General features: G+C 41.8%; 1 protein-coding gene across 1 annotated transcript in view; it reads left to right on the plus strand.

Moving 5' to 3' along the window:
* Positions 1-22,115, plus strand: part of fam135b (family with sequence similarity 135 member B) — a 103,052-nt gene that overhangs the window by 41,661 nt on the left and 39,276 nt on the right. The window contains exons 3-7 of the mRNA XM_072674283.1: positions 102-181; positions 13,009-13,148; positions 15,527-15,597; positions 18,989-19,162; positions 21,824-21,950. Coding sequence (XP_072530384.1) covers positions 102-181; positions 13,009-13,148; positions 15,527-15,597; positions 18,989-19,162; positions 21,824-21,950 — 592 coding nt within the window. The remainder of the gene's footprint in view (positions 1-101; positions 182-13,008; positions 13,149-15,526; positions 15,598-18,988; positions 19,163-21,823; positions 21,951-22,115) is intronic.

The following is a 22,115-nucleotide window of genomic DNA, read 5'->3' on the forward strand; positions in this document are numbered from 1 at the left end:
TGTAAGTCGCTCTGGATAAGAGCGTCTGCTAAATGCCTTAAATGTTAAATGTAAATGTAAATGCTGTAATAACCCCTCCCTATTTCTGTGATTGGTTGCAGGTTCTATCAGGTGAGGGCAGGGCTGAGGGTGTCTCCACGAGTGCCTCACAGGTTAATTGTCACAACACCTGGATACACAGGTAACAACATGATCGAATAATCTATCCATCCAACCAACCGTCTAATCATCCATCGATTCATTCATCCATCCATCTATCCCATCGTCCTTCTACCAATCCATTCATCAGTCCATCCATTCATCAATCCATCCATCCAACCAACCATTCAACTATCCACACATCCGTCCATCAAATTCATTCAGCACTGATCCATCCATCCATCCATCCATCCATCCATCCAGCCAGCCAGTCAATTCATCAATTCATCCGTCTCTTCATCCATTCATGCATCCAATACATCCATCCATCAGTCTATTTATCCATCCATCTGTCCACCGACATGGTATGTCCAAAAGGTCAATTCACATTGGTCAATGTAGCTGCTTTTAGGGGCTCTATTGCTGTGGTGTGCTCTATAACATGGTCTAGAGGGGTACTGGAGGCACTTGGCACTGGGCTGTGGAGTAGTTGAGCTGTGTTCTCTGCAGTGACCAAGCTTTTGATCTTCAGTAATCAATGATCTTGTGGCTGAATGCAGTAAAACCCTCACAGCAATACTGTCCCCTGTCCCTTTGTCTACAGTATCTCACCCTACCTGTATATTTCACACTTTTGTGGTGCTAATGAAATCAGGCGGTGTTCTGTCGGCTGGTGCAGGCTTGGTGGAGCGTGTGCCCTGTGCTACTGCAGTGTCTTACAGCTCAGCATGGTGCTGAGCGTGCACAGCTGGACCTGTGCGCTCCCTCCCTCCTCTCTGCTTTAAATGAGTGGCAGCGTACACACACCAGACCCAGCTTTACACACTGAGGCGTGAACACTGAGGAATAGCAGCCTTCAGTGCTCAGAGAATACAGCCACTCATACAGAGCCAGAGCTGACCTTGTCTGCCCAAGTTCTGGTACGGGTAAATACACGGCAATAAATGAAACCTTAGAGAGTAATAGTCATCTTAAATCCAGTCAATATATAGTTCTATGCAAAAGTATGGACACCCCTGTTGAAATGATGCGTGTTGTGGACAAATAAATATGTAAATATGTGGACAAATCTTCTGCGGAAAACAGTTTAATCTGTCAGTAGAGAGGCGTTTCTCTACCCTGGAGAACACTGCACTGCTGCACTATATGTCCAAAAATATCCAAACACCCCTTCTAATTGGTCAGTTCAGCTACACTACATTACTGCATATTTTTTGACCCAGGTTTTAGTTTATTTGCTGAATTAGCAGGCCAATGTGCTTGGTTCTATTATTATTAGTTTGTTATAAGAATATTATAACAATGTTTTATATATTTCTAGACACAGTTACTGAATTACTTATTCTGGTAGCAGATCATTTGTTTGTTTAGGCATTTTTTAAACAAGCATTATCAATCATACTGTGAACAAATCAGACTGTAAGTTATGATAACACACTTTTTTCATTCAACTTAACAAATTCATCAAGTTTGGTTTTGAGATTTTAAATAGATTTAATGAGTTGGCAGTCTTTCTAATTTTGTTTAATGATTTAAAATTAGTCAAATGAACCTGATGCTGTAAGTTTATGAATATACTGTACATAAGACTGGACATATCCCACATATTACTTAACTATTCTGAATTAGGTGAATATTTGTGATCATCATCCAGAACATTTTAGCCCATCTTCAAATCTTTCAATGACAAAACAGCCCATTTCCCATCTCATTTATCTCCTCTGAACTGTCTTTCCATGTCCTGTGTCAAAATCCAACAGTTAGTTTTCCTGTGCTAATATTGGCTTATATTTTATTTTATTTTATTATAATTTATTTACCCTTATTCTGCTAAATCGTAAGAAGGCAGGGTTAGACTCAGTAATGAAGTGATTGACAGACAACATATTACTTAACTATTTTGAATTAGGTAAATATTTGTGATTATTTTCCAGAAGCTTGCGTTGAATCAGCTTATAATAATTGAGTTGAGTCTGAGGCTTTGAGTCAAACTCACATCTTTCCTATTGGCTCCTGACACCATCTGTTTGCATAACGATGTGTCCTTCCCCCCGACTCACACCAGTGTGTGGTCATTCCCCCGGACTACTTTCTCTATATATATTATTTTCTATATATAAGACTGTCAATCTGACTTCAGTGTTAAAGTCTGTAAGAGCAAGTTATCCAAGGCTGTGCTACTGAGTTTGACCATACGAGTTTTACTTGTGCATAAACTTTGAATACTCTTGACTTCAGAAAGAATAATGAACAAGCAGGTGTCTCAATACTTTTGTCCATATAGTGTATTGGGCAAAAGTGCTCTGCACAGTTTGCTGGCTTATTTATTTTATGTTAATTGTTTTTGCTAGTTTCTTATAATAATCAGAGTGGTGGGTGGTCAAAATAGTAACCTGTGTGTGTGTCCACAGTCAGACACACACTCCACATTTTCTAGCCTACCCTTCCTTTGTCAGATGGGGGTACAAGTCTCAACTAAAACAAAATATGCTCCTGTTTTACTGCACGACTCTCTCTCTCTCTCTCTCTCTCTCTCTCTCTCTCACACAAACACACACACACACATTGATCTGGTACCCTATATTATCTGCACTCTGCTCATTATAATACACCTGGAAAAGGTGTGTTTGCGAGGCCAGAAATGAGCAGGTTTGAAACACACTCAGGAATTCGGTTCTGGGCTCAATGCAGCTCCAGGCTGAGGAAACACCTCTCTACTGACAGATAACAAAGGACAGACAGTAGTGTAAAAAGAACTGCAGAATAGAGGTGTGTGTCGCCAATTTTGCAACAATTGGATTCAGTTACAGTTCATTTGATTCATTTGATTCTTTTTGATTCTATTTCAAGCTTCATGAATTCTCTCAGTTTACCGCAGTTCAGTTGCTTTATTTTGGTACGTTTCAGAATTAGGTTTAATATTAGTTTAGCACAAGGTGGGAGAAATGGGAGAAATAAGCTGCATTGCTGTTTGGGGGGCAAGAGTGCCACTCAGCATTTGCTTTCATGAACTGGGTATCATTATTTTGGGTACACCTGGGACACCTACTTGGAAGGATTTTGCAGGTGGTCAGGTGGATTATCTTCATCTACAGTGGCTTCATCTGTCAAGGGGTGGATATATTGGGCAGCAAGTAAACAGTCAGTTCTTGAAGGTAACATGTTAAAAGCAGGTAAATGGGCACATGTGAGAATCTGAGACACTTAGATGAGGGCCAAACTGAGAAGGCTCGATGGCTGGGTCCGAACATCTCTAAAACATCAAAAAAAGACAATCATATTCATCATTCGTGTTGGACACAGATGAAATTTGGCCTTCGAACCCATGCGTGCAGTGAACACACACATACACACTAGTGATCAAACACACACAGTGACAGTGAGCAGCCATTGCTGTGGTGCCCAGGGGGTAGAGCTGGTGAAAGGCCTTTCCCAAGGGCCCAACAGTAGCAGCTTGCCAAGTAGGGATATCAAACCTACAACCCTGTTACTGCTGAGCCACCACTGGCCCCATGTAGGTCTTGAGGGGTGTTCCTGATATGCAGTGGTCAGTATCCACCAAAAGTGCTCAGAGAAAGGAACCACCTGTGAACTGGCGACAGGCTCATTGATGATCATGGAGGCCCCATCAAATAACTTACAGGACTTAAGGATCCGCTGCTACCATCTTGGTGCCAGATACCACAGGACACCTTCAGATATTTGGCAGGTGAAGCTAATGTTATGGCTGACTGGTGTAAACTAGTACAAAATCAAAATCAATCAAACTAAATCACTTAGAAATGATTGTGTGTAGTATCATTCCGTCTACAAGAACCATGTACAAGAGGTTCACCTTGTACTTGAAGAGCCAGTTAACCATCTAAACATTCAAATGGTTGTCATTGTTCCATGTAGCACTGTTGTCTTTGCTAAAGAACCTTTGAAGCCCCTTTTATACCATTTTTAGAAGATTTTATAAAATCATATCATATTGGAAAACTTTGAATATTGTTCTGTATTTAGTCCAATACTACACTTGGTACAACCGTGATACAGCCCCAGTTCTGAGTTGGATCTGCTTTAAACTAGAACTCCAAGATGGAAGTCCAAGAAGAATTGTAGGTGAAAACTCATCATAAGACCGATAGTGTATTTTTAGGTAGTTATCAGAGGATTGTATTTGGACAGCTGATATCACCGTAGGTTAAATATGAGCTTTCTCACCAATCCCAGTGTTTGTTTACTGGGAGCATCCTTGTCCAATCTGGGGCAGAACGAACTTTAGTGCTGCGTAATTTAGATGCACCTAGCCCTGTGTTGTTAGCAACAGTAGGTTAGGACACACATGCTCCCAATGGACAGTTGCAGTTTTTTTGTCCGCCTGATTAAAACAAAAAACAAAAACAAAAAACACTCTCTACCATAGCTGCCAGTGAACTCACAATTACGGAAGATCAAATCACCGCTGATGAACTCGTGATAATGGTCAGAGGAGGCCAGCTCTCAACCAGCAGCCCTGTGAGACACTTAGCCACAGACAGTTTCACACACAAATGGAGCTTTGCTAACATCTCTTTTTCCTTCACGACCATAGATGCAGGTCTTCTTCTTTGGAAGGCGATGGATATAACTTATATGGTGCTCCACAAAACTCCACAAAACTTTCAATTACCATAACACCCTCTAGCTGAGTTATATATTGTGTATATTTATTATTGCGGTAGTTGTAATCTATATAAATAGATCCGCTGTAGCACCGAACATTTTAACACAAAGTAAACATGCATGCCTCCTCATTGTTGTCATGAAAAATATAGTGAACAGTACTCAAAGCCTTCATTAAGCAAATGATGAAATGAAAACTTTTTAATAGTCTTTGTACTCCTAAAAATAGAAGAAGCCATAAACATATATAAAGTCTCATTATGCAAAGTAAATAAATAAATAAAAATACAGCCATTCATCATAAAACCACAAAAATCGTAAAAAAAAAATAATAACATTTTTTGCTCATACCACTCAGCACTACTGTCTTTAGTTTCCTTACTGTGTGTTCCCGTACTGAGAAACTCGAGCAAGAAAAATGCAGTGTCAGTCGTTCATTAAACAGACGCTCATTATAGGCTCCAAGCCATCAGCAGCCGGAGCCTGAGAGAGCACAATCAGCCTTGCTCACTATAGGAGGGTGGATGGCTGTCTCTTTCTCACCCACATCACTTAAGTTTGATGCTGGCTGGCACAAGTACCAGGCACTTTTCTTTGAGTGTGTTTGTTGCCTGGTGACGTTGTATCAGTGGCATCGGTGCCAGTTTGAAAAAAGGCGGTGGATCATTGTGCACAAAGGAGACGTGGCGGTCCTCTGTCTAGAGCATATCATGTGATACGAGGAGAGTACTAATGTATGGTTTGGGTTATTGGCTATTTAAGAAAATCAGTCAATCAATCAATTGCTTTAAAATAAGTAAATAAATAAATTCATTAACGGTCATTAATTAATCACACAAAATGTTAAATTAATCATGTATTGAGGTCATATTGCCCAGCACTACACCATCAAGAGAATCTTTTGATTAATCAAATCTCCTACCTGTGTGTGATTCAAATCTCTAAGGTCACTCTGGATAAAAGCGCTAACCAAAAGTTTGACTGAGCTGAACTTCAGTCTGGCTTGTTTTCCTCACACATTTCCCACATCTCTATAACCTGCTTTCTAGAAACTACATTAACAAACCTGTCTTTCAGAAAGCTAGCATCACTCAAAGGGTTTAGAGCCGAGAATTCCCACAGGACCACGCCGTGACTCGGAAGCATACATTAAGACATTAAAGCATCCCGTAGAGACAGGTGGAGAAAAACAGGCTATTGTTACAGAACTGATCCAGGGTCTGCACACACAAACACATGACATCTGGGAGACAGGCCAAGCCACACTGGTAAGTCGGTGGCTCGGCGGTTAGAGCACCAGGCTAATGATGACAGGGTTGTGAGTTTGATACCCGGACCTGTCTGAGGGGTGGGCAGAGTCGTCCACAATGCTAATGGCTTTGCGGACGCAGCATATGGTGTAAATGTCCATGATGGAGGGGAGAGAGACCACGATGATGTCTTCATTATTTGCTGTAGGGTCTTGTGGTTTGGGGCGGTGCAATTCCCAAACCAGACAGTTATGAAACTCATCAGGATGCTCTCCGCAGTCTCTCTGTAGAACATGGTGAGGATGGAAGGATTCTTTAGGCAGTAGAGGTGCTGCAGGGCGCCTCTCTTACAGTCAGCAAGGCTTGCAGGGTGCTCTTGGTCAACAGTGGTGAGTACCTACTGACAGCGGTCCAAGAAAGTAGAGAACATGAGCTAGCAACAGTGTGCAGTGCCTCTCCTACTGTGTATGAGACTGCGTAGCTGCCGACTGAGTGCCCATTCTAACACCTGTCCACCATCTACTCATAGCTTGTACAGAGCTGCTGTGCACGTCCACCTTACAACTTACAGGACTTAAAGAATCTGCTGAAATGTCTTGGTGCAACACACCCAAGGACACAAGTTCCTGTAGAAGGAGCCGATGTAGGACCACATGGAGGACCAAGAGCATATTAGTGAGGTGGTCAGATTAGCACTTTAAGCTCATGGGTGTACACATGTCACAGCCTCAATCTTATGTGCTGGCCTGTTGGGGTTCCATCTAATTTATTCCATTGCCTATGTCCATGTGACTAATATAGTAATAGTAGTAAATGAAGGTGACTTAATAAACGAAGGCAAGTTTTGGTCAAACTGAAGCCACTACACTTTTAGCTGTCCCTGCTGTTCCATGTCAATAATAGTGTAAAAGTGTAAGTACTGTAAAAGTAGTGTAAGAGTGTACAGATGCCATTACGGTGCATTAAGGAACACTGTAGCAGTGTAGTACATGTGATGCACTGTAGTACAGTACCACAGCAGAACTACCAAATAACACCTCTCTCTCTCTCTCTCTCTCTCTCTCTCTCTCTCTCTCTCTCTCTCTTTCTCTCTCTCCATACTTTTATCTGCATTGGTTGTTTTTCCCCCCTCATCCACCTCATTGACTCTCTCTCTCTCTCTCTCTCTCTCTCTCTCTCTCTCTCTTCCTGTCTCCCTTCCACCCCAAGGTCAGCCTCTGATCTCAGCCAGCTGGAAAGAGCAGCATAAGCAATCGCTCAATGTCTCTCTCTCTCTCTCTCTCTCTCTCTCTCTCTCGCTCTCTTTTATCAATGTTTTTTATTGGCATTAAGGTAATAAGATACATCACTGCCAAAGCAATTTGCAGTAAATATGAAATATAAATGATGCCTGTGTTTTATGTAAATGTAAGTTACAGCATAAGAAAAAAATTATTAATGATGAAGTAAAAAGACAAGTTGAGGAAACTGGATGAGTAATAACTGATAATAAGCATAGTAATTTGTAATAGGAGGTTAAATCGAGGTTAAAGCCTTTTATTTGATTTTGTATATGTGTTGTATTTTTTGGTGTGTGTCTCTGTGTTCTTTTGCCTGTGTGTGGATCGTGTAGACCCTGGTTATGTGGTTTCCTGGATTAACTGGTGTCTGACTAGATGCATTTCTTAGCTCTTTCCTCTTGTTTTTGCAATCTGGATCAAACCATTCGTCTGAAGGAGTCTTCTATGGTTTGCTTTTACTACAGCTACACCAACTCCACCATATTCTGAAGATTAGGTCTGACAGAAAAGGGTTGAGGAGTGTCTGGATTTTCTGCCTGTTTATTGCATGTACAGTAATACTGCAGTACTACAGTATAGTGGCACTATGCATGTTGTTCACTCACCTTTACACCTGTGTGGATGTTCGGTGGTTTTGTGTGGACAGGCTTTTTTAAACACACTGACATAACAGGGTTAACCTGTGCATGGCTGTTGCAAACTAACTATGGTAACTAGGTGTGAAATACATTTTATTCTTATATTACACTGTGACAGAACGTCCCCCTCTCATATTTAAAGAAAAAATAAAAGAAAACATCCACGTCTCTGTTTGTTCAGGAGTGTGTGAGTGAATCAGAGACGGCCACGTCCCACTGCAACATATCAAAAACCCTGTGCTACATTTCTAATCGGATTTTAAGCTTTTTGTCCTTGTCAGGTTTTGAGCCTGTGCGTGAGATTCTGTTATTGTACAGCAGTAGTGCAAAAGTACAGTAATACAGTTGTACAGTAGTGCAGTAGTACAGTAGTAGTTGCCGATTTTGACCGCAGAGCTCAGCGGTGGTGCAAGAGTGCAGGTCAGCGGTGTTCATTCAGTCGTCTGCTGAAATGCAGTTTCTCCTGTTTTCATTAGTTTAAGAGGGGAGCAGCGACGGGGCGGTAAAACAGCGTTCTGGCTGCACATGCCTGTTCCCTGTTTATTGCTTTTTTCCAAGGAATGTGCCGACCTGGTCTTCCTGCTTTACTGCAGACAGAGCCTCAGTTCAGACGAGTGTCTGATCCCAGTGTGGACAAATAAAAGCCCATTTTCTCTCTCTCTCTCTCTTCACCATTCACTCAACTGACCCTGAACCGACTGCCCTTCCGAGGTAGTACAGGGTGTATAGCAGAAAGTGTAAAGTGCATTACTGATTGTATGCATTTCTAAGTAAACCAGCTGCAGAGAAGGTGATGTAGTAGATGTGCTGCTGCCAACAGGACATTAAACTGGACGAGCAGCGTGTAAAACTGACCACACTGCTTCCACACTGGTTTTGCTTTTTGACATCAGTGAGAACTGTTGAGTAGAAAGAACTGCAGGAACAGGGTTTGTGCAGTACAGCCAGCAGCAGACACTATAGTATAGCTGCATGGTCGTATTGACGCTTTTACCCTTTGGTGAATCTGGTGTCTGCCAGAATCAGATCTGAACCTAACACAAACATTGCAGAAATGATCTCTGAACAAATGATTTCATTTAAAAAAACTACTCTAAATATGTAGGTTTTCTCGTTTTAAGATTATTTATTATTTATCATATTTATCATATCTATTTTTTTAGGGACATGTGTAGATGAAAGAGTCTTATGAGTCATTTTTTCTACTGAAAGACTCTTATTATGCATGTTTAAATAAGCATAATAAGAGTCTTTCAGAAGATCAAGTCAATAAATGTATTTGAACTGCTTTGATGGTTGGCCCTCATTTTCAGTGTAGCCGATCATATAGAAAGAACACAACTATTTAAGACTATATAAGACTAAACCTATTTAATTAATTATTATTATTATTTATGTTAACTAGTTTAATTTTTCCAGTCACAAATTACAGGTGATTAAAAGTCCATAATAATACTTTTTTTTATTTATGATGTTTTAATAGATATTTTTATTAAGTTACGTTCTTGTGAAGTTTTGAACTTCTGATGGCTATTTATGAACGGTAGGCCTTGTTGACCTGAGCTTTCAGTACAATAATGTACAAAGAGAGTAAGTGTGTGTATGGTGTGTGTATAGTGTAAGTTAACCCCTTAAAAAGCCTATGCCCCGCCGGTGGACCAAAACCTCTATTACCAAAAAAACAGCCCCACCAGTTTGCACAGACGTCCCTGTAGTTACTGAGTAATACACCTTAGTCTGTAATAAACCTTGGAGTGTTAAGTGGTTCATGTGTATATATTTTGTATTCCTATTTTGTATATTTGTGTTTTTACTACAGTGGGGGACTGCTCATGTTTTTCCACTCACCTTTACACCAGTGTTCATGTGATGTGACAGTAAATGTGATTTAATTTGATTTATACAACTCAACTTTGATCAGACTTAATAGAGTAACATAGTCATTTTTGTTTTATTATTAGTATAACAAATATTCAGATAAAACACACTGTGCTATTTATCAACAACAAAAAATAATAATTTATTTTAAAAACATACATTTTAAGTAGAAAAATGAAAAAATAACATATTTTGTGTTGCTGGTTAAAACTGACCGATTTGATTTTGTTAGTAAATAAAGGACATAGGTCCATAATTACACTTGAAAATACAAAATTAGCCAAATACAAAATTAAAGATTAAAAATGATGTGGAACGACCTCTAGGGAAAGGGGGATGACCACCGCGACCTGATTGGCAGCGGGGCTCAGAGACGACACCAACTCAGGGCTCAAGTGACACACATACCTTTATTTTAGGCACTGGTGGTTGCTATGATGTTGCTTGCTAGGCAGTTGCTATGGTGTCCCAGGTGGTTGCTAAGGTGTACCAGGTGGCTGCTTAGGTGTTGCTAAGTAGCTGCTGCGATGCCCCATGTGGTTGGTTAAGTCCAACTAGTGTATTTGTAACAAGTCCTGAATCTCACAGTCAGATGCAGCAGTGCTGCTGGAGTGTTTAAACACTCTGTCCACTCACTGTCCACTCTGTTAGACACTCCTACCTAGCGGTAAACCTTGTAGATGTAAAGTCAGAGACAGAAGCTCTGTATCTCTTGCTGCACAGTTTGTGTTGGTCATCCTCTAGTCCTTTATGAGCCGTCACAGGACGCTGCCCACAGGATGCTGCTGGCTGGTATATTTCTGGTTGGTGGACTATTCTCAGTCAAGCAGTAACACTGACCACTCAGCCACTCACACTACCAGCGCAACATACGCTAACATGCCACCACCATGTGAGTATTTCTGCAGTGCTAAGAATGACCCACCACCAAATAATATCCTTTCTGTGGTGGTCAGTCCTGTGGGGTCCTGACCATTGAAGAACAGGGCGAAAGAAGGCTGACAGAGTCTGCAGAGAAACAGATGGATACGGTCTGGAGTTATAGAGTTACACAGTGCTCCTGTATGGCCAGTGGAGCTGATATAATAGACTGAGTTCATTTTCCAAACGAGGGGTGGTCATAATGTTCTGGTAGGACTGTGTATTTGTTTTCTTTTTCTTTTTTTTTGTTGCCCAGATAAATGAACTAAAACTGAGAGATTTCACGCTGGATTGGATCAGGTGTTAATGAACTGACACTGACTTAAGTTCAGAGATTTACACCCCTGTTATTATCACCTTCTTTACCCTTGTCTGATCAGTATAGCAGTGCAGCAACGGCATGGCAGGAAAGAGAGCAGCAAACTGAACTGACGTAAAAAGATAGAGAGAGAGAGAGAGAGAGAGAGAGAGAGAGAGAGAGAGAGAGAGAGAGAGACAGAGAGAGAGAGAGAGAGACAGAGAGAGAGAGAGAGAGAGAGAGAGACAGAGAGAGAGAGAGAGAGAGAGAGAGAGAGAGAGAGAGAGAGACAGAGAGAGAGAGTGTCGCAGTGGGACTCAGTGTGTGTGCAGCACCTCTCTCTATTCTCTCTTCCTTTCCGATCTAAAGCAGCAGCAGTGAGCTCCTCTGTTCTTCCACCACATGCTGAGAACAGAGCCTTCCCTCCCTCTCTCACTCACACTCGCCCTCTCTCTCTTTCTGCAGCTCTTTCTCACTCTCTCTGATTCTCTCTGGTCATCTCTGTTCTGTTCTCCCTCCCTCTCTCACTCACACTCGCCCTCTCTCTCTCTCTCTCTCTCTCTCTCTCTCTCTCTCTCTCTCTCAAGCTTCAGGATTTACTGACAGCTACCTCACAAATGTATTATGTATAATCAAAGCACTGGAATGATCATGCATACCTACCATTGAAATCGTTATATAGATTATAGATGAAGGGAATAACATTAGTTATGTGGTCTGGGATCTTTGTTGGCCTGGGATCTATGTTGGCCTGCTGGTCTGTGATCTCTGTTGGTCTGGGCTCTCTGTTGGCCTTTTGGTCTGGGATCTCTGTTGGTCTGGGATCTTTGTTGGTCTGGGATCTCTGTTGGCCTGTTGGTCTGGGATCTCTGTTGGTCTGGGATCTTTGTTGGTCTGGGATCTCTGTTGGCCTGGGATCTTTGTTGGTCTGGGATCTCTGTTGGCTTATTGGTCTGGCATCTCTGTTGGCCTGGGATCTTTGTTGGTCTGGGATCTCTGTTGGCCTGTTGGTCTGGGATCTCTGTTGGCCTGGGATCTTTGTTGGCCTGGGATCTCTGTTGGTCTGTTGGTCTGGGATCTCTATTGACTTGGGATATCTGTTGGTCTTAGATTTAGGTTCTATTGATCTAGGATCTCTGTTGGTCTGAGATCTTTGTAGGTCTGGGATTCCTGTTGGTCTGAGATTTCTGTTCTATTGGTCTGGGATCTCAGTTGGTCTGGGATCCCTGTTGGTCTTGAGCCATGTTCTGCCACCCGCTATACCACAATCCCTTGTGCATTTAGAGGACTTGTGGCAGTGGTAGTACATACCAACAGTGGTCTGAGGTGGAACATAACACATCCAGGTGCAAGTGAATGGTGCATGTATACTGTCTGCCTGTGGACAGAACCTTAGTCTGACCAACTTAGGTTTTCAGAAGAAAAACATTGCTGTCCCACAAAAGCCTCTTTTACTTGTTGGCATTATTCAAATCTGGCACAGTGTGTCCAGATTTCACAATGAGTGGGCTAATAGAAATGCTCCAAAATGACTAGTAATTAAATCTTTGTACACTGACAAGTCCAGAAGTTTTTTCCTTCTCCTGTAAAGTTTGGACGTTTTGGAGATATGAGGTTTCATGGTTTCATCAACGAAATTCAAAAGAAAAAGAAAGCATGCAAAGACGTTTTCCCAAATGAGGACGAGCAAACTGTCCCTGTTTCACTAGAACATTCATATCGTGGACATTTGGTCCATAAAGAAAGTCAAAAGGAGTCACACACACCCACACATGAGTCCACACACACACCAAATCTCTCTCTCTCTCCCTGTCAGGATTTGTCAATAGAAGTGCTGTGGTGTGAAAACATGGAGTGGAAAAAGTAATTAACTCTCTCTCTCTCTCTCTATCTCTCTCTCTCTCTCTCTCTCTCTCTCTCTCTATCTCTCTCTCTCGCGCTCTCTCTTTTCTCCGTAGGCGAGTGCAGTTTCAGCAGTGCTGGAGTGCATGATGGGCTGGTGTTCAGTCGGATATTTCAGATCCTGTACAGGAATGAGGAGATTTCACTGGAAGACCGCATGAGCTTCAGAGTCCATCTCCTCTTGGACGGAGACCGGGTCAGTTTACTCTCACTGACCTCAGATCTCTCTCACTCACCTAAGTCCCCTCTTAATAACATACGAACTACCTTACTGACCTCATACCACTCTCACTGACTCTGGATCAGTCTTACTAACCCCAGACCACTCTCACTGATGTCAGACCACTCTCACTGACCTCAGATCAGTATCATTGGTCTCAGTGATCTCAGTCCTCTTCACTTGTCTTAGAACTACCTGGCTGATCATTCACTGACATCAGCTTGGTCTTACTGACCTCTGACCAATATCACTGACCTGAGATTGGTCTCACTGACCTCAGACTAGTATCACTGACCTCAGATTGGTCTCACTGACCTCAGTTCTCTCTCGCTTACTTTAAAACTACCTCACCGACCTCAGACCAATCCCACTGACATCAGATTGGTCTCACTGACCATAGACCACTTTCACTGACCTCAGATCAGTCTTAATGACATCAGATCAGTCTCATTGACCTCAGACCAGTATCACTGATCTCAGATCAGTCTTAATGACATCGGATCAGTCCCATTGACCTCAGTTCCCGCTCACTTACCTGTTTCACCATCTAAGCATAAAAAAAACACCAAAATCAGCCTGTGCGCACACACACACACACACACACACACAGAGGATGGAGGAAGAGAGAGAGTGTGAGAGAGAGTTCATCCCTGTGTTATTTTTGGATCATATTACTGTTAGAAAACCGAAGAGACACCTGAAAGAAAGACTCCTGTGACACCCTGCCTAATTTAGACACGTCAAATATACTCCACTTTTTTATCTCCGAGATGTGAATCACACACATACACACACACACACACACAGATACTGTGGGTGAGCGAGAATGAATATAAAAGCTTATCAGATCAAACAGAAGTCACCTTTTTCAACAGCCCCCTTCTGTCTCTTTATCTCTCTCTCTCTCTCTTTATCTATCTCTCCTCATATCTCTATTCCTCTTATTGCCCCCCCTTCTCTCTCTCTCTCTCTCTCTCTCTCTCTCTCTCTCTCTCTCTCTCTCTCTCTCTCTCTCTCGCTCTGATAAGGTAGCCAAAAATAGCTCTCCATTTTCCTAGAGTGTGTATTTAATCAATAGGTGTGTGTCAGTAATTGGAACAGAGCTCGGATATGTGTGTGTGTGTGTGTGTGTGTGTGTGTGTGTGTGTGTGTGCATGTGTTTGTGTTTCAAATGAATACATTGTTTGCTCTGATGGCTGATTTGTGCTGGACCTAGTTTATCTCATATTGTGTTTATTGAACGTTTATCAAGAATCCACAGTAGAAACTTTTAAAGACACACACACACACACACACACACACATACTCTGCAGCGTCAGACTTGTCAGCTGTCCTGTCTTTTGTTTTTTACAGTCTTAATTGCTACTGGACAGGTCGTTAGCTAATGTTGATGACGGAAGTGATGTTAATTGTTGTAAGTTTGAATTATTCCGAAATGGTCATTCCCTTAATGACCTGTTGACTTTGACAGTGGGTAGTGATGGTGGTGCAGGGCTGCAGGCTAAACTGGGCATTTCTAGTTGATTGGTAGTTGACCTCTTCATGCTCCTCCCACTGATAGTACATCCCCTTGTAGCTATTGTTGCTAGTAAGGCTGTACAGATCAATGGCGATAATCTCATTCAGCCTCTAGAGAAGCTGAAGCATACAACATGATAAATATGATCTAAAACTTCATCAGAACATCAGAACTTCATCAAGTCCTTAATGTAGATAAGGAGAACCCACTCAAACACATGAGAAAAAATTAGACATGAAATGATCCAATATTAAATATCAGTGGCAGCAACAACTGCAGCTGTGTAGCAATAACTGCAACTAAACATTTCCGGTAACTGTTGATTAGTCCTGCACATCAGCTTGGATGAATTTTCCCCCATTCCCTGCTAGAACGACCTGCATGTTTAGGGTCATTGTCTTGCTGCATGACCCATGTTCTCTTGAGAATTAGCTCACGGACTGATGTCCTGACATTTTCCTTTAGAACTTGCTGGTATAAATTAGAAGTAATTGATGAGGAGTTGTCCTGGCCCAGATGCAGCAAAACAGGCCTAAACCGTAATACTACCACCACCGAGTTTTATAGATGGCACAAGGTTTTAATGCTGGAGAGCAGCGGCCTAATCCTTGCAACACTGACACAACCTGTACCCACCTAATAAATGTTACTGGTTTGAGTATTAGAGTACTCATTTGTTAACCATCCAGCCTTCAAGAAAAATGCTGTTTGGGTCAGCCCAAGCAGCTAAGAAAGAACACATTTGTGGGCGGAGAATGGGAATGTCAGTTGTCACTACTAGTTTGATTGGTGGCTGCATGTTTGATTGACAGCTGGTCTGTTTTTGTTTGCGCAGGTGGAGGAGGCACTGAGTGAGGTGGATTTCCAGCTCAGACTCGACCTGCACTTCACTGATGTGGAGCAACAGTACGTACTGCTGCCTTTACAATAGTTTACACTGCACCCTTTACCACCACAGTTTACACGGCACCCTTTACCACCACAGTTTACACTGCACCCTTTATTACCACAGTTTACACTGCACCCTTTACCACTACAGTTTACACTGCACCCTTTACCACCACAGTTTACACTGCACCATTTACCACCACAGTTTACACTGCACCCTTTACCACTACAGTTTACACTGCACCCTTTATTACCACAGTTTACACTGCACCCTTTACCACTACAGTTTACACTGCACCCTTTACCACCACAGTTTACACTGCACCCTTTACCACTACAGTTTACACTGCACCCTTTACCACCACAGTTTACACTGCACCCTTTACCACCACAGTTTACACTGCACCCTTTATTACCACAGTTTACACTGCACCCTTTACCACTACAGTTTACACTGCACCCTTTACCACCACAGTTTACACTGCACCCTTTACCACCACAGTTTACACTGCACCCTTTACCACCACAGTTTACACTGCACCCTTTATCACGACAGTTTACACTGCATATTTTACCTGCACCCTTTACCACAGTTCACACTGCACCTTTTATCACCACAGCTTTCACTGCACCCACACTGCAGCTTCACCATGGGTTACAGTAAAGGCTGAGACTAATTATTTATTAATCAACAAAGGCCATAAAACCGATAAGTAGAGTGAATAGATTTTTTACTCTAGATTTGAAGGAGCACATCTTGCTTTTCATTTCAGTGATCAGGTTAACAGGTTTCACACAGCCTGAACGTCACATCCAGACACGCAAGGTCATACAGCCTTTTCACCTTATTTTCCATGACAACAAAGTGAAGGGGGTGGCGGTGGGGGGGGGGCTGTTTATTTTACGTTAGAACCTCCGGTGCTACATCGGCTCCGTTGATATAGATTACAACCACAGTGATAATAAACATACAGTCAGTGGTGTAATATGCTCTGTGTATTGTGCACCATATAACTGATATCCACTGCCTTGTAAACAAGAGTATCTGCATCTGTGGCTTTACATCTGCTCTTACCAGTTTGTGGAGGACAAACCAACACCAGAACATCCTTACCAAGAGAAATAGCTCAGTTATGAAGCCCCTAGGTAACCCCTTAGGCTAACGTCTTACCTGGCAGCCTCACAAGCACCTGACACGTCCATTTCATCATAGCTTCTTAAACCAACTTTTCCCTATACAAACTGCTAAGAGCAGACGTGTGGATGCTTGGGTTAATGTTTTGAATTTAGTGCCTTGGACCATAGAAGCAGGTCTTTGTCTTCTTTGGAAAGTTATATGGTTCCTCACAGCACTCTGATCTTTTTGCATTGTGTTATAACACCATTTAGCTCTAAATAATGTTAAATAACCTGGTGAAATGTTGGCTTAGTGTAGCTCCACAGCAGTACCCTACTTTAGACTGCATTCACTTTCAATACAATACAATCTTAAACCATCTGATACGAAAGGCTGACTAAAGGTAGTGAGGGATCAAGGTTAAAGTAGCAGTGCTTTTTGTACACTTACAGTTGTGCTCAAAAGTTTACATACGCAAGCAGAATTTTTGATTTCTTGGCCTTTTTTCAGAGAATATGAATGACCAAATATATGAACACAATAACTTTTTTTCCACTCATGGTTAGTGGTTGGGTAGAGACATTGTCAAACTACTGTGTTTTCTCTTTTTAAATCATGACAACCAAAAACATCCAAATAACCCTGATCAAAAGTTCACATACCCTGGTGATTTTGGCCTGATAACATGCACAGAAGTTGACACAAATGGGTTTGAATGGCTACTAAAGGTAAAATCCTCACCTGTGAACTGTTTGCTTGTAATCCAGACAGACTCTTGCATCTTTCATCCAGCCAATGACGTTTCTGGATTGTGAGTCATGGGGAAAGCAAAAGAATTGTCGGATCTACAGGAAAAGGGCCCCTTTTAAAACACTTTACTAATCTTTACATTAGTTGGAAGTGGAACTTTTCTCTAAAGCCCACATCATGTCTGCCACGGCCACTCCGCACAGGCCGTGACCTGCTCAGTTGCCATTAAAATCGCTGTATTTGATCCAAAAGGCTGAGGAATCACACTTACTGACAGTCCTCAAGCCACCATATTGCGTGTTGCCTCCTCCACTGTCATGGAAAACCTTCAGTTTTGCTGGATACAGAGTCCGAAACTTTATGTTGTTGTCTTATAAGCCCGGCGCGCCTCTGTGTACTGTACCGTGTTTGATGAGAATCCTGGATGCATAGTCCCCAAGTATATTTTAATCAGTATATTTAACAGTGAGTGTTTTGAGTTTGTTGACTCCTTAACTCTTAACACTCCAAGCCGTATTACTCACTTAGGTGTATTATTCAGTAACTGCAGGTACTTCTGTACAAACTGGTGGGCAGTTCTTTGGTAGTAGAAGTGTGTAATAACACATGGACTGTTTAAGGGGTTAATCTCCCAGTTTAGTGCTAACAATGACATCACCAACACAACTCAGTTTTAAGTATTGTCAGCTGAAAATGCACTTAGGCTGGTGCTTTGCATCAGTACCACTGTGGGCCCGATGCACTAAGACCAAAAATCTGAGCCATTTTGCAAAACACTCTTAAAGGATGTGTGTTTCTGAGAGATGTCCGTTAACCCTGTGCCTCACAAGCCGTTAGTAAGCATCTGGCCCTGTGTGCTTCAGCTTTTCATGCTTTCTTTGTCTTTATCTGCCTCTGTTTTAATTCTCTCTTACTCCCTCTGTCTCTGTCCTCTCTCTCTCTCTCTCTCTCTCTCTCTCTCTCTCTCTCTCTCTCTCTCTCTTTCTCTCTCTCTCTATCTCTCTCTCTCTGTAATGAGGTGTGTTTAGTGTTGGGAGAGTGTGGTGGGCCTGGAGAAAGGACAGGGTGAACCATAATGAACCGTATCTCACTCACACACACACACATGCACACACACACACACACACACACACACACACACACACACACACAGTATATGTATTCCCAATCCCCTAACCAGTACAGAAGTAGATCAATTACAGCAACATCTCATTCCAAACTATTCCCAAAACCCCTCATACACACACATACACACATACACACACACACACTTCCACTTCCCAAACAGGTTCCAAATCAGGGTAGTTACTCTAAACTCTCTACATATAAACACACACACACACACACACACACCGTACACTTCCACACTTGTAGGTCTAAAAATTACTAAATAGAGGTGTATGGATGCATGTGTGTGTGTGTGTGTGTGTGTGTTGTCAAGCCTTTGAAATAATAGAATACTGTGCTCATATTACGCTTATGTGTATAAACACTGTGTGTGTGTGTGTGTGTGTGTGTGTGTGTGTGTTGTGTTTGTTTCAGGCTGGCTGACATCTCCTCAGTGCCTGTAATCAGCAGTCGGACACTAGGTCTTCATTTCCTCCCTCAGAATGGCCTGCACCATCACCTGCCCGTCATGTTCGACTACTTCCACCTGTCTGTCATCTCCATCACTGTCCACGCCTCCTTAGTGGCCCTCCACCAACCACTGATCAGGTAACCACACCAAGCTGTGAACATCACTGTGAACAATTCCGACCCTGTACATTTCTCTAGATCAGAGCAGCTCACACCAAACCCACTCTGACTGATGTTGATATGAAGTTTTAATGATTATATTATGTGTATTATGTGTTTTGAAAGATCTGTGGAATTCCCCTGTTCCCTGCACTCTTAACAGTAAAGGTGCCTCAAATGGTTGATGCCATAGAAGACCCTCTATCGGTTCCATAAAGAACCATGTTTGTAATAGAGATATGTGTGTAGAGTGTTAAGTACCCTTCAAATGTCTGAGGAACCTGCATTTCATGTAAATGTTTAAACTCACAAACATTGTAAAAGAGATATGTCAGACAGTTGTTCTTCTATGGCTTCGCTCAAAGAACCATCTAGAAGGCTGGTGTTTGTGGACAAGCTGCTTTGTGACAGTCAGTTGTAGAATGTGCTATAAAAATAAACCTAAACTGATTGTCTGTTTTCTGCCTGAAGCAACACTGTGTAACATTTCTACCTCAAAATAGCAGCTTTAGAATCATTGTGATGCTCTGCTGACTTGTAATAGGGAGAGTAGCATCGCTGTCGTTGCTACTCCAGGCTCAGTAGACTTCAAATCTTCAGAGATTCAGATGTAAAATCCTGTAATATTACTCTACTGTCTCAGTTCATATGCTTCCCCTGCTGTTTTTCTCAGCTCGTCCAGAAAGACATGTTCTTTAGTGGTGGCTTACAGTGCAAATTCCGGCAGTAGGGGGAGCCCGGGACCAAGAAATGCCTATTTTCCAAAGTGTTGCTGTAAGAAGGACCATACAAAGCTGTCAACATGAACGTGCAGATCTAGAGAGTGTGCAAGTCAACACTTTTCAAATAAAGGCAGACCTGTGCTGCTTCTAAGCTAGTATGAGACACAGCTCGCATAAGCATTGTGTTCATCATGCACTGGCCAATTTTGAGATTTTGGCCTTTATAACATATCTTCCTGCAGACGTTTGGAAAGAAAATGTCCAAAATATACGTTGTCCTTTTTCTCTTAAATTCATGAAAGGTTTGCATTTAACGCAACATGCAGTACTGTGAATATTTTCTGCAATATGTCATCACAGGTATCGTGGTATAGCTCTCTCTCTCTCTCTTTACTGCACAATGTTATTAGTCCCAAATATGGTAATTTCTTTTTTTATCAGCAACCAATCGTAAAAAAAAAAAATAAATTTTAACCTACGCATGAAATTTCCTTGTCTAGTGTCAGTATCTTTAAAGTTTTCTCAAAATGTTTTTTTCTCTATGAATTCTACATTTTGATGGTTTTGTAGCTGAGAGGATTGATATCAGACTGATATTATTTACATTTACATTTAAAGGCATTTAGCAGACGCTCTTATCCAGAGCGACTTACAAAAGTGCCTTACTATTTACTTAAGAATAACCTCAGCTAGTTTGAATAGACTAAACTTCAAAGATACCTCTAAGTTAAGACACTACTAAACACAACTTAATAGGCTGACCACTCTGCTATTCGCCCAAGATATCAAAGTTCCTTGAGGAACTTTTGGAGATTCTTTCATTTGAAACTGTGGAGGAACCTCTCACGGTGCTTTGAGGAACCTTAAAGAACATCTTAGCACATCTGGTTATATGAAGAAGCATGTTTGTAAAAGCGAAGTGTGAAGTGTGAAGAACCTATAAATTGTGGTTCAAAAAATGGTACTTCTATAGCATTGCTCATAGAAGCATTTGAAGCACCTTTGTTTTTTCAGGGGTGTACACATTTCTCTTTGGGCTGGGGACATGAACTTAAAAGGCCGTCTTCGCAAAATAAGTCAGAATTCTCCACTTGCAAGTTTACATACACCAAATTCTATATTTCGAAGGTTTTGGAGCTGAGAGAATTGAAATCAGCATTTAATGAAAAAAAACAAAGAGAAAATGATTATATATCATTATTATGACTATTGACAGTATTTTCTAAGCCAGAATTATCTCAATATTAAAACAATAACAATGTGACCTTGACTTAATTCACTATTCTGATTTTAATGCAAATGTGTGCCTCATTATATAGAAGATGCCTCATTTGCATATGTAAACATATGTCACAATTGTCAGAATACAAAAAGGAATTGTATTAGTGTAAGTAATCAGCTGGAGAAAGTGTGAGAGTGGTGATCTCTTTGGTTCAAATGTTCACCCTATTCTCCTGTAGTGTCTTGCTTTTAAATGTCTGTTGGGGATGTTAAGATATCTTTTAGCCTGACAGTCGCTTTCCAAGTGGTTGAAATTAGAACTGGCAGGCCAGTGGATGTGCCCATTATAGAAGACCATTCTGAAACAAATTGGCCTACTGGTGTTTCATACCAATCAGATGGTGGTTTTGGCGGCGTTACAGCAGAACCCTTGAGCACTCTTCTGCATTCCCCTTGTGGCATGTTTTCTTTTTTTCCACTAAAAGGCACACGTAGGCTCTTAATAAATGGTTTTCTGTGCACTGGTCTGATGAATCTCTGTGCCGGTGCTCTCCACTAACAGCTCAGACAGCCATTTAACTGATTAGGCAGAAGAGCATTGATCAGCCTCAAGAGGGTGATGTTTGTTTTTCCTCAGTTTGCATCTCTCTCTCTCTCTCTCTCTCTCTCTCTCTCTCTCTCTCTCTGTCTCCTGTAGTTTTGCACGCAGTGGTAAAGGGGCGTGGCTGGGGAAAGGCTCTCCGGAGAGCGAGGCTGCATCCTCAGTCATGTCTGTGGAGAACCTGATGTTCGGGGCTGGATACTGCAGACCTGTTCTCACTGAGGTAACCACCTCACCATTCCATAACCGCACCTATCTGTGATAATACTGTTATGATATGAGCATGGGGGGCCCCAAATAAAAAATCTGCTTAGGGCCACATAAAGGCTTGGGGGCGGCTTTGGATGCAGGGCTGTCTTCGCCATTCATTTTTTGCTATAAATAAAGC

The sequence above is a fragment of the Salminus brasiliensis genome, chromosome 2 (genome assembly GCF_030463535.1).
Source record: "Salminus brasiliensis chromosome 2, fSalBra1.hap2, whole genome shotgun sequence".
NCBI classification, from domain to species: Eukaryota; Metazoa; Chordata; class Actinopteri; order Characiformes; family Bryconidae; genus Salminus; species Salminus brasiliensis.